General features: G+C 36.3%; 2 protein-coding genes across 2 annotated transcripts in view; both read left to right on the forward strand.

Annotated features, from left to right (window-relative positions):
* The window catches only part of LOC145277040 (protocadherin Fat 4-like), a 1076063-nt gene that overhangs the window by 722072 nt on the left and 340085 nt on the right, over positions 1 to 13906 (forward strand). The gene's annotated exons all lie outside the window — the stretch shown is intronic.
* Positions 1 to 13906, forward strand: part of LOC145277064 (protocadherin Fat 4-like) — a 221787-nt gene that overhangs the window by 101938 nt on the left and 105943 nt on the right. Inside the window, exons 5-7 of the mRNA XM_080128727.1 lie at positions 7443 to 7724; positions 11383 to 11624; positions 13514 to 13687. Of these exons, the coding sequence (XP_079984853.1) occupies positions 7443 to 7724; positions 11383 to 11624; positions 13514 to 13687 (698 nt within the window). The remainder of the gene's footprint in view (positions 1 to 7442; positions 7725 to 11382; positions 11625 to 13513; positions 13688 to 13906) is intronic.

A 13906-nucleotide genomic window follows, 5' to 3' on the forward strand; every position in this document is an offset into this window, starting at 1 on the left:
ACATCGAGCTTCATAAATTAAAGGATTGGTATAAATAAAAGGATTGGTATAAATAAAAGGCGAAATATAATTGATGAAACATATTTACACACACGCACACACACACATATACATATATATATATATATATATATATTTATATATATATATATATATATATATATATATACAGAGAGAGAAAGAGAAATAGAAAAATTAACTTAATATGTACGTGATAAAAACCATGTATATTTTTAAATAATCTTTCCTGGCAGAATGATTAAACGCCAATCTACAGACAATGGAGTCGTGAGTTCGATTCTTGCCAACGTAAAGCGATGCTGATGACTGGTAGTTAGCAAGAAGCCCTCATCCATGCGTAACTTTTATGCAGAAACGTATTTGCAATTTAATTGGCTCAAATCTATCATCTCTGCAACCTCTCTCTTAAGACGTGATGTTGCTAGTCTTAATCTTTTTTATAAATACTATTATGGCGTGTGTTTTTCAGAATTTTTTTCCCCTACTTCATTTCTTTGACTCGTTAATCTAGTGGTCCTTAACACCCGAGGAAGATCGCAGGTTGCAGCGATTGAAAAGTTGTGCTAATACCATCCAAGATGAGAATAATAGTCCGATTAATCAACACAACACAAGCATTCACATCTCATCTCAAAAATTCAGAATTGCACTTTTTTTAGTTGTTCTTTAGTCTCTTTCAAATAATCTGTGTAAAATGCCTTTAGAAGTTTGTACAAAGTGCATGCTGTTATATGGTGCATCTGTCAGTGTCCTAGTGATGCTGAAGCTATCAGAAATGAATCTTCTGTTCCTGCTTTCATGGGGCCTTCTGTCGAACCACTATTCTGCAGTAAAGTTCTAATGGACTTCAATGCTGCCACCTCAATATGTAAGCCTCCAAACATTATGGTAAACTTATCCTCATTGTAGAACTCAGGCCAGTGCTATTGTAGCTGCTTGGCTGGTTAGCAGCAATAATTGGCACCTGACTGGGATTCAGAAGTGCCATTATCTCTCTGATTTCATCCATCATGTTTCACTGTCACAACTGAATGTGCCTGATCTCGCAGTAGAGGTAAAAATGATAAAATACTGACTTCAAATGGGGTTTTTCTTCTCTGTGAAGCATGATGGGTTCTCCAAGTGATATACACTGGCCCATCTGTCAAAGCGATCTTTTCCAGCCACTCATACGCCATTGCCAGTTGTGGTTTCAGTAGACTGCTGGTATTTACAAGTACCACACGTTTCTTGGCAGGAGAGGATTTCTTCTTGTTGAAGAAATCGGGCCATACATTGGTGAAGGGGTATGGCAGTTCTGGAACTGCCAGATTCTTTCAGTTGTCCACGCTCTGTCCTATACTTTTTTGCTGAAAAAACAGATGCTGATTCCATGAAAAGAAGTGATTGCTGTTGTTTAAGTGAGATTATTGTCTATATTGCCCAATGCTGAGTTAGTAGACAAACCTTATTCTGAGAACTGATGGGCAGACAACTGCATTCTCCACATACTTGCTAACTGTTGCATTTACTAGCTACGCCAATATCTCAACCACTGCCATATGAAAAACTGATTCCATGTTTATTAAGCTTTTCCACCAATGTTTTTTGTCTGGTTTGTGTGTGGACAGCCCGATATACACAAGGTCTCTCTGTCTTTTGAGTATCTGTGAGTTGGTGTATTCTCTTCGGGTGCACATTCCTTTTCTTGCCTTTTGGTTGCTCTGAGATGGTATTTGAGTTTCTGTATGGTTGCATCTCAAATGTTGAATCTTGCAACAAGCTTTCCATCATATAAATTGCGGGCACACTCGTTAAGTTTGTTGTTGCAGTTTATCGGCATAACTTGTCTGAGTTCAGAAGATGAGGCTTTTTTGTCACAAATAAAGTACACTTTTTTTCAAGGATGATTCTACATAGCCTGGTCTAGCATTCTTCTGGTTGAACACGCTATTCTTTTTCTAACTCTTCCCTATTTTGTGTTGTTTAACATTGGTGATATTTTGCCTTGTCCTTCCTCAAAATTTCTCCAAGATCACCACCATCATAGTCTTTTTTTTTTTTTTACATTTTCACTCCAAACAAGGCACATTGCCACTTTGGTGTAGGGAGCTACTACCCGAGGCAACAACTACTGGGGTACTATGTTGGTATTTGGGCAGCAAGATGTCGGTTCACGTTATATTTGAACTTCTGCATGTCAGTATAGTTAGGGAAGCAGGGACCTGGAATGGAATTCCAGAGTCTAACGGTTCTGGGGAATAAACTACTGGAGTAGAAAGATCTTTTACATCTAGGGATCTCTACTGTGTGGGGTGGGATTTAGCTGCCTTTCGGGTTTGTCGAGAGTGTCTACGTCGTGGGGGCACAAGTGTCTGCCGTTCGTCAGAGCATTCATCATTAAAATACTTGTAGAACAGGCAGAGGGATGCAACGTTTCGTCGATGGGACAGAGGCTGAAGCTTAGATGCCAGTTCAGGGCCTATCAGATTGGCGACTCTCTTTTGATCCTTGTCTAGGAGCGAGAGACTAGCAGCAGATGCACCAGCCCAAATGTGACAGTTTGGTCTTGGCAGCATTGAATGTGACCATCCATGTATGCCCTCATTCCACTACAGATTGAAGGTCATCCTCTAGTGTTTTTGCCATTTCTTTAGTTATATGTTCATTTGTTTTCCTGTCATGCCTGTTATAGAGTGTGGTGTCATCAGCATATATACCCATCTCAGAGGCAGTTTTGTCGGGGAGGTCATTAATAAATATTAGGAACAATAAAGGTCCAAGGATAGACCCCTGAGGCACTCCCGCATTTATATCACACTGTTTAGATGTACGACCGTCAAGGACAAGCTGGATTTTTCTCTTATCTAAGAAGGATTTAATTTTGTTAAGTATTCTACCAGTGATACCGTATGATTTAATTTTCCTGAGGGGGCACACCCTGTCAAAAGCCTTAGATATATCTAGAGCTACCGCTCTGCCCCTCCCCAGCTTTGTCCAGTGAATGGTATATACGTTCAGAGATTACAGTGAGGATTTCTGCTGTGGAACGGGCTTGTCTAAATCCATATTGTTTGTCAGTCAGAAGTTTAACATCTGTAAGGTGCCGGACTAGAGCATGGTTAATTATGGTCTCAAATATTTTGGCGAAAAGTGGGAGGAGGTTAATGAGGCGATAATTTGATGGGGCAGTTCTTTCGCCAGAATTCTTGAATACTGGTACAACAGAAGCAGGTTTCCAACAGCGCAGACAGCATGATTCATTAAGGTATTTGTTGTAGAGTTTGGAGACAACTGGAGCTACTTCGGCTGAGCACTTTTTTAATAGCACAGCTGGGATAAGATCGGGTCCACATGCTTTTGAAGTGTCAAGGTTTTTTTATGATAGCGTGTACCTGCACAGGGATGATTTTTAGATCGTCTAGCGTGGCGTCTGTCCGCAAAGGAAAGTCAGGTAGGGAGTGGTTAGAAGGGTCCAGTGTGGAGTTTGAGGCAAACCGACTGGCAAGCATATTAGCCTTGTCGGTTGCTGAGCAAACAACCTAGTGATTGTTGGTTAGTGGGGGAATTGTTGATTCCCCATTATTTACTAAACTGTTGTAGATTTTTCAGAAGTCACGATTTCCTAATTTTTGTGCTTTGATGCGTTTTTTAGTGGTTTCAGTAAATTCTCTCTTCGCTGTCGCTATTTCTTTCTTAACATTACTTCTAGCTTCAATATACTTCTGTTTGTTTGAAATGGACTTATGTCGGTTAAATCAGCGGTATGCATGCTGCCTTTGAGCAATGGCTGTTGCGCAAGTCGAAGTAAACCATTGGGGAGAGTGGGGCTTGCTATAAAGTCTGGCTGGATCCAAAAATTAGGCATCTCATGAAATAAAAGAGGGAAATATTAATCGCAATGATAGTGTAGCCATCATGCCTGTGTGCTTGTTGTGGGCAAAGTGACTTGATTTTTTTATTCTTCTTCTGACAAAGACATTTGTTCTAGTCAGTCCTGAGTTTAGATGGTCAAGGATCAGCATTTTCCATGTCGGTAAATTGCTTTCGATGTATCCTAATATTATATATATATATATATATATATATATATATATATATATATATATATATATATATATATATATATTACTACTTGAAATATATTCACTGAATCGCTGAATGCGCTCAATCAAGGCCGGGAGTTATCATTTTATCCCCTTGATCTATGCACAATTCAGGTGCAGCATCTATTTTAAGCTTGTACGGGATACTGAAATAATACTTAGCGTGATTAAATAATTATTCAACTGATACGGAACCTCATGCTAAGTTTCACATCAGCGATGCCACCAGTGTGCCATGGTTTTGCATTGACATCCGCTCTATCGTTAGTACAAAAAAGCCGGTGAGTAAAACATGATTGCAAATTCGGATTCTACATTGAAATAGCGCAAGTCTTGTGTCCAGATATGAAAGATACTTTCACTTATCTGCCCTACTAAGCTATATACAACTAAATGTGCCCGCGTCGAATCTCGTTCATCACTGATTGTAAAGGTTCAACGTCTTAGCTATCAAAGTCACTGAGACCACTGAGTTGATGATAATGATGATGATGATTGATATATATATATATATATATATATATATATATATATATATATATATATATAAAACAATCAGTAAAGATAAAGTTCATAAGATTGGACTATTGCAAACATTTTTGATTATTACACACATCTTGGATTTTAATTTAAGTCTACTGTTCAACAGTTTAATTCTAGATTCTTCTCATGGTAACATCGTCTCTCATCACCATTTCTTCTTGATAATACTCCATATCTTTTATCTATTTCTTATTCCTTGATTTTTGATATATACGTTTTTTTTAATTTGTTTTTCCCCATTTTATGAACTTTTTGCAGAATTTATATTTTCATTTATGCCTAGCTTTCATATAACGCTGTTCGAAATATTGCCATAACTTCGCTACAATATTCATTATCTGATATCTTTCCTCTGATTTCTTTGAACGTCTGCGGATGAAAGCAATTTCAATATATCTTCTTTGAGTATTCTCTGGAGCAATACATTCATGTAAAAAACATTTTACAGTCTTAATTTGTATTCTTAAAGATATATATATATATATATATATATATATATATATATATATATATGGTCATTCACATACAGTACAATTTGTATTGATCAAATTTAAATCTTTTTTTGGTTATGAAACCTATAATCGTGTACGTTTCTCCAAGTCTAAATGGTCTCATACTACTACACAGTCATTTCTTTTATTTTTTTATATGGGAATCACCAATTATCAAAGTCTGAAGGTCAGTTGAGGATAATGAGCGTATGGTGGCCACAGAGATAACAGCACATTAATCGTTGAAATTGAGTATAATTTGATTATTTATGAGGACGACTCAAGAAGAATTGATTAGATTGCACTTAAAGATAACCACATAGTAGTCAGCTAGAAAACAAGCTGCAGGAAGGCCGTTCTGGTAAAAAACTTTGCTCATGGAATTGGCATCTAGATTTAGTCACAAATAGAAGGGGGAAATTGTTGATAGTGATTGTAGCTAAACAAGTGTTTTTGTGAAGGTTTAGCAATGGAAAACATATAGAGCGGAAGGATAAAATTGTATCCTTTAAAAGACGGCATTATTCCATTTCCGTTTGATGAAAACCAGATTTCTTTTTATGTTGTAGACCATCTACTAGTTGGCCAGCTGTGTACAAATCTCAGGAGCGATAGTAGCCGTCTGAAAGTAACACAATGTTCAATGAGGAAAATTGGAGATGTGCCGTTGTACAACTCATGATCTCTATCAATCCAGGTTATGAAAACAGGACCATTGCCAGCACCCTCAAAATGCATCACTGGATTGGTACGAATAACAAGGAGTGATGAAAACAAAGTGATGAAAACAAAGTTTCCAGCCATGGTTATGGTCTTTGATGTTGTTTTAAGTAAGGGCCACATCATGCCATCTCATATCTTCAGAGTCAGCTGTAAAAGCAACACCAAAGTGTACTTGGATCTGCTGAAGAATGGGGTGATCCCCTGGTGCAAGTACGTCATCATCAGCATCATTTTTCTAATACATAATAAATCGTCAGCTATACTCAGATTTGAGAAACTATCGATGCACCCTGTAAGAATTTCTGTATGTGTAACTGTGGATTAAAGGTTACGTAATCTACAATGAAGCCTCTCCTAAATATACACTACCTGATTCCAGTAGCAATAAGAAGTCCAGAGTTATTGGAAACAATGCTGAGATAAGCGGAGAGCACAAACAGTATATTATTTTCAGATGGTCACCCATTTAGTACTAGTCAGGTTCAATGTTATTTAACTTTGGTGATCTACTAGGAAGCGGTGTGTGTGTTTATTTTTACTTTATTTTACTCTTTTTAACCCCAAATTGTCACTTGTTCTACTATTTGGGATCGTTTCTAACAGGGAGTTCAGCAGCGAGATGTCTGTTCCCATTGCAGTTAAACTTCTTTAATTTAATACATTTAGGGAAGTGGAAAACAGGGAGGGAATTCCAAAGTAGCACTCCGCGGATGTGATTATACTGTAAAGTATGTACATTACTGAAAAAGAAAAAAATTAAATAAAAGAAGTGACTTGATGTTGTAATCTGAAATGTTTAAGGTTCTGAGAGAAAAAAATACTAGGTAAAGTTCAAATTCATCACATTTGCCTCTTAGTATGGCGGTCTAATCGATTGAGCCATCAAATCAATTCTTTTTCTATCAGTCAAATGTTGGTTAAAACCAAAACGAGCAGTATTCTTCCTCTCTCTCTCTCTCTCTCTCTCTCCCTCCCTCTCTCCCTTCCTCTCTCTCTCTTTCTCTCGCTTTACTTTCTCGTTTTCCATCACTCGACCAAAGGCAACTCTTTTGTTGAAAGAGAAATCGAAAAAAATCAAAACTCCTTTTACTCGTTACCAGCACAAATAGCATTCTTTCTATCTTTCTTTCACCCTTCATCTTTCTTTACTTTACCTTCTGTCCGTCTGTCAGTCAAATGTAGCAGAGGAAAAGACAGGAATGTATAAAAGTTAAACCAACCAAGATTTCTTTTAATTTTTTCACATGTTTTACTTGTAACTTTTATCATTTTTGATGCCCACGAGTAGAGTAGGAGTATATCGATATTAAAGTGCACTGAAAACTCCCCCTTCTTTCTTTATTTATGATTATAAAAAATACTGATCTGGATCAAATATAAAAATCAATTAAATAGATTGAAAATCAACTTTTTTTTGTTTTTAATAACATGGGGGAATATTTGTTATAACTAACTGACAATTTGTTAACAAAAATTTATTCGAAACAAATAAATGGAGTAAAGTTATTTTACTCTATACATATTTTGAACTGAAATTTGTTTTTAATGAATATTCATAAAACGTTTCTTTTTCTTTCAGGGGAAATAACTCTAATTGAAAGTTTTCTTGCTGATCCTCAACGTGAAAAATATGACTTGAATGTTTTTGTTGCTGATTCTGGGCGTCCACAACTTTCTTCGAACACACATGTAATTGTTTCAGTTCCTTTAAATAAGCCGCCATTGTTTTCAAATATCACTAGATTTTACGTAAAAGAGAACGTATCCCAAGGTCACATTATTGGCCAGGTCGAATGCATAGATCCAGATTTTTCAACAACAGCGAAGGACAGGATAAGATTCTTTCTTCAAAGCAAAATTGGTGAGTAAAATCACTTTGATTTTTTTTCAATATTGCCATTGAAATATCAAACATAATAAAAGTATTATAATTAATTTAATTCTTTCATTTCATTCCTTCCCCATGCATCATCGAACACTATTCTGATATCCCTTTCATTCCATGCTTCCCTCATCGCTTTGCTTTTACTGATTTCATTTGCCTCTCGAGGAAATAATCTAACGTTGTTTATGTAACGCTGTTTATGTAACGTTGTCCGGGAACCAACACCTTGTAGCTTCAGTTGCAAAGGAGACAAAGAATAGAAAAGAACTTCAACTCGCTTTTTTGTTGTGCAGCAACATTTATATTTCCCCATTCTCTCATTATTATCGTCATCGTCTTCTCGAACGTCATCCACGCCTCTAACGTGATCGTCCTCTCTAACGTGCTCTCTATCTACTTTTTATAGTCTTTTTCCATACAGTGACGTACTTTCGCCCTCTGTTACACTTAGACACACAATTAAATCTTTAGCTCTTACATTTTACTTGTGTTAATTGTCACAAGTTGTTTCTTGGAAACTTTTAAATTCTCAAATCAGGTGCAAAGATATTCTGTCCTTTTTGCACTCTCTCACCTTTTGGGATCTACAAAAATTAACGAATAAGATTGTACTTCTTTTTACATGACACAATAAAGGTGTCCTTGAATAATAGAATCTGTTTGGCTTTGCTAGTACAGCAGATATCATATATTTTTTAAGGCAACATTTAAACAACTTTGTTAGTACTGGAGCTACTATAGGTTACAGGTTTTGAGCACTATGAGTGAAATGTTGCCAAGGCCAGTTGCTTGTCGGAAGCGATTTCAATAAAAATATCTTTAAATACTTAATAATTATGTTTGGCTTAACTGCTATTCATTGCATGAATATTCATGTTTCATGCCATTTTGCTATTTTTTATTGCGCACTAATAAAGCATTCATGGCAGTTTTGTTAGCCTCATTACTTCCGTGTTGGTTCATGACAAATTGGAAACTTATGTGTTGTTAGTGACACTATTATTAGATGATTGCCGTGCATGGTCAATTGGTTTCCTCTATCTGCTTTTGGTTTTTCAACAGAGCACCCCTCTTTCCTAGATATATTGCTTTCTCCTAAATCGAGAAAATCCATCTGTTCCCTGTATGGTAATCCTCTAGAATATCAGAGGAAGGCTAATTGCTACAGAGTGAACTGGAACTGTGCAAGGCAAAAACGCTCATTTCCCCGCGGTATTATACTTACCGTAACACATACAGCGCCTAGCATTCTCAAATTGATGCAGGGGAACAACTTGAAAACCCTCTGCGTCTATTAAAAATACAGGGAATCGTTCCTCTGCATCTCAGTATAGACCAATCAGTCCCCTGTACGTCATGAGTAAGTTGTTTGATCATGTTAAAAATAGAGATATCAATCACCTCAGCCGACAATCTATTTGGCGACATGCAATTAATTTTCCGTTCTAAGAAGTCAACAGTTGATGTGCTGAAGGTAATATCACAGAGTAACAGTGAATTTATTGACGATGGTTTTGTTTCTAGAGTAATAACTCATGACATAAGGCATTTGATAATGTTTGGCATAAAGCTCTACTTCACAAGATTTCCAATTACAGAATATCTGAAAATGAAGTCCTTTTTCTACAATAGGTTTATTAAAGTAATCGTTGATGGGCAGAAATCCGAATCTCACAGTATTAACACAAGCGTGCCTCAGAGTATATATCCTAGGCCCAACTCTCTTCCTCATCTTTATCAACAATCTCTCAAATTACATTCTACGATCATTTGTCTACATTTATGCAGACTATAGTACCATCTATGGCAACATTTCAAAGGCCGATAAAGACCAGAATACTCTCCTAGAGTGTATGATGAAAAACGGCTAGTTTCCTTCCATCCATTCTAAAGAAAACTTCCATTTTTTCACTACTGTCACTCATATCTTCCCTTGACCAAATTGAATTGAACGTATCTAGTCTTGATGAGGCGCCCTGCTTTGACAAACTTCGCGAACTGGCCTTCACACCTGCCTTGATATGAAATACTTACATTGCCAAAATCACTGAAAAAATGCTTGTGCTACATGATAAAAGGGCTGCCCCTTTTCATGTAAGTAAAAAAATAGGGAATTAATTAAATGGGAATGTAAAATAGGATAGTCAAACTTGTGAAGCTAGATTTGGAATTGAAAATTCCAATCATAAGTTAAAATAAATGCAGAATGTTATTGAAATAAGGAATTGTAATTGTTTTAGCTTACATATCTGTGTATGGAAAAGGAATGTAATAATGAAATTTGTTTCTGTTAAGGAATTTAATCGTCAATTGAAATTGTAAACATTTTGTAAAAATGTTATTTGAAAAATAGGTTACTGAATTCGGGGTCATGTCAAGTTTGGCAATGTGACGCATGTCATCCAACGTGCTTTATGAGCACATGTTTAATCATGCGATGACGTGACGAATTCTCAATATAGGTAGAGTTATTAGATGCAGTCTGAGAGTCTGAGAGTCTGAGAGTCTGAGAGTCTGGGAGAAGAGTTGGAGAGAAGCAGAGAGGTTCAGACCGATTCTCCGTTAGAATCAAGACACCCTCTAGAAGTGAGAGGGTTTTAGAAATAACAATGTAAAAAAACTTTGAATTACTCAAGCGAAATCATGGACCGGTTATGAAATAAAGGATGTCATCATCTTTATGTATCTGCGTCTTCTGTGTTCATTATTAGAACGAGAAAGATAACGTATTCATATTATATGCACAACTGTCAAAACGTAAATGTCAAACGCACCATCTCTCGGTCTATCTATCAAGATATTCATAAATCTCCTCTCATGAATTGGTTCTTTTGTAGTAACATGTGCCTGTCTATTATATATATACAGAACTGTCTCTCTCTTTATATATACCTGTTTATGTTACCAATATGCTATCACACAATATGAACCTCTAAGACACTTTTACAACACATGAACACTCCTAAGACTGTGTCTATCACTCTAAGACTCTCACAAATATGAACAACACAAATAACATCAGTCCTCTTCTAATAAGAATTACATAACATATACGAATATTTGGTGCCGTATTTGGTAATAATAACACCCTATGCAACACTTGGATCATTCTACCACTCCAGAAAGTCTTACTTCCAACACACTCTTTTACCTGAAAAAGAATCAAATACGTCCTAAGAAGGAGTACTATTGCCACATCTGGGGTGAAGTTCATGAAAGTATGCTTTCCTGCCTTGACGATAAAAACTGTCTTCGAAATCTAGTGGGTGAGGAATTTTGGCTCCCCTACTTCCTTTTTTCTCACAGAACAAACGTTGAAAATCTGTCTCTAATTTATCGTTACTTTTATGGTAGGAGTAAGTGCTTCACTGGGCCGCAATCTAACCCTAACCCGACCGAGCCCCAATCTATGATCCTTTCCTGTGAAACTCTTACAACAAATACTCATCTAGCTTCAACAACGTCAACAACTTTCCTCGTTCTCTATCTACCTAATACTGAACGAAAATTCCAAGAACAAAGTTTATTTCTTCGAATTCTTCGTCTGTGGAACACGATAACGTGTAGCTGCTTCTTAGTGTATTATAGCATGGCTATCTTCAAATCTTTTTTTTCTGTTTTTGCTATCGTTTAGATATATTTACCATCGACGAAATGTCCGGAATCCTAAGACTGAACTCTTCTTTGGATGCTGAAACAACCCCCATCCATTATTTTGGACTAAGTGTGGTTGACTCTGGATCACCATCTTTCACAATATCCACCACTCTAACAGTTCATGTCAGCGATGTTAATGATAACCCCCCGATACTCACCAGTGAATCTGGCTATGTGGCAATAATAACTGAAGGACTTGATATTGACCCTGTCATTGTGGTAAGTATGTTTTTTTGCTTTGTTTCAAACTATCTATTATTTAATTATTTAATGATAAATCTCCTCCAAAATGTAGTTATGTAATAAGTTTTTAGATAACTGGAATTATAGACTTATCACATCAACAATTCACTAAAAAAGTGTAGACAAGATCCTTAAGGCAAAATAAACCAACACGTATATTAAAGAGTTCTTGCTTCACTCCAAACAAAAAGGATGCAAGAGAAGACGTGCAGAAATTTCACAAAAGTAAAATTATTATAGACACCATTTTCAATTGCACACTCAATTTTGTAGTGAAGTTTCGTTTTACTTATAGAAAGACTCGGTGCAGTTTTCTTTTTCATCTCCTTCTGTGTTAACTCAAGTAAATAATCCATTACGCCTAAACACAATACACATGCACAGCTCGCCTTCTTTTAAACGCTCCTTGGTTCTTTAAACGGCTTGCTTTTATACAGCTCAAGATAGAATTAATTTGCATACAAACGTCGAAATCCACGTTATTTTCGCGTGACCGTTGAGCATAAAATCAGCTGGCTGTCGCCATTTTGGCTTTTCTATTATTAAATTACGGTACTTTACAAAACGTGCGGACATGTGAGGGTTTTTTTCTAAGGTAAGTCATATTCATCTTCACTACAAGTTTTCCTACGCTCACAAAAGTTCAAGCATCTTCCGTATCTTCACAAAACGTAAGATATGGAATGCTGGAGTTGAGGACGAGATACTATTACAACTCTTTCTTTGATATCAAAACTATTTTCACATTGCAACAGCAGATGACTATTCGTTTTGAATCCCAACACATTCATTCTCCTCAACCAGACACACAAACAATTACATACATTTTTTACTACTTAAACCAACATAACAACACATGTCCATATTTCAATAGTTGTGCAATCGTTATCTGCATTTCTCTTCAACCTGTATTGCTTGAGAAAAAAAAGGTATGTATGATTACAAAACTAGAAACCATCAAACAGACATGGGTGGAAGCATTAAACTTTTTTTTTGCGTAGGTAATTATTATCATGCCGCTTTTTATTATTGTTTCCTATCTTTACTTCTTTAAATGTTTAGATTCCTCCTTCATCACCAAATAAGATACAAAATCGTTTTAATGCGGGAAAAATCTAGCTCACACAAAAGTATAAATTGCACTTGTCTAGACGAACTTTTTTTTTCTAAGAAAACAAATCATATATCACTTATGCTAAGCTTGAAGATTAGTTTGGTGCACCTTCGTCAATTACTCATCAAAAAATACCAAGCAATTAAGTATTTGCTTAACTGTGTTTCTGCATTTTTTAGATGGGGATTAATTATCCGAATTATTTGGATTCTTCAGATAACTAGTCTCATTTGGAGTGTTATTTTCATAACGGTTCGGTCGATGTAGCCCCCTTTGTCAGGTGTATTTTGTAGAACTTGGGAATTTTTCTGTCGAACTCAGAAACTCAGCATGGAATTCCGAACGGAATCCTCCATCTAATCAATGAGGGTCGCATGCTCGTGTTCTGCCAGCCATGACTGGGTAGAAGTCTTAAGTACTTTGTAAGTATATTTTGAGTGTCGCCTGCACTAAAATATTCCCGAGTTTAACAAGATATACCTGAAGAAGGTCGATGGTTACATTGGCTGAAACGTTGTGAAAATAACACTCAGTATGAGAACAGTAGTCTAATACAAATAATACAAATTATCAATCTTTATCTAAAAAAATCAAAGATAATTGATTCATATGACATATCTAAATTGTAGGTTTCATCTTGTCATGTGAACCGAACTTTCGGTGCTTAAAGGGTCATTCTTTGTGTCACCACTAAAAAAAAAAAAGAAATTGTTTGTCTGAAATGTGTCTCCCTTTCGTTTTGTTTTGTCAGGTGCCAACGGTAATGGTCACGGATTTAGATATAGAAGTGGACAATAGAAAGGTCGTCTACTCCCTAGAGGGCCATGGAGCTGATACATTTGTTCTCGATCCTATTACAGGCGTGTTGCAAATGAAAGACTATGAAGAGATCGATTGTGAAATAACTTGTCGATATAATTTGACGGTAAATCATTTTTACTTTTATTTCCCATTGCCCAGTAGTTTCACGGAGAAAATATAAAGAAGTTTTTCTTTCATATTAAGATGAGTGAAAATTTCACCCACCCACCCAATTTATTACTAGAGCAGCTTATTTATTCCTATATAACATGTCTGCTCGTTTCCGTCGACGTCTGTTATCTTTAATTCGCCATACAAGTGGATGGTCGCATCAGTTGGTTGT

The sequence above is a fragment of the Euprymna scolopes genome, chromosome 5, assembly GCF_053919585.1.
Source record: "Euprymna scolopes isolate OS-2025 chromosome 5, ASM5391958v1, whole genome shotgun sequence".
NCBI classification, from domain to species: domain Eukaryota; kingdom Metazoa; phylum Mollusca; class Cephalopoda; order Sepiida; family Sepiolidae; genus Euprymna; species Euprymna scolopes.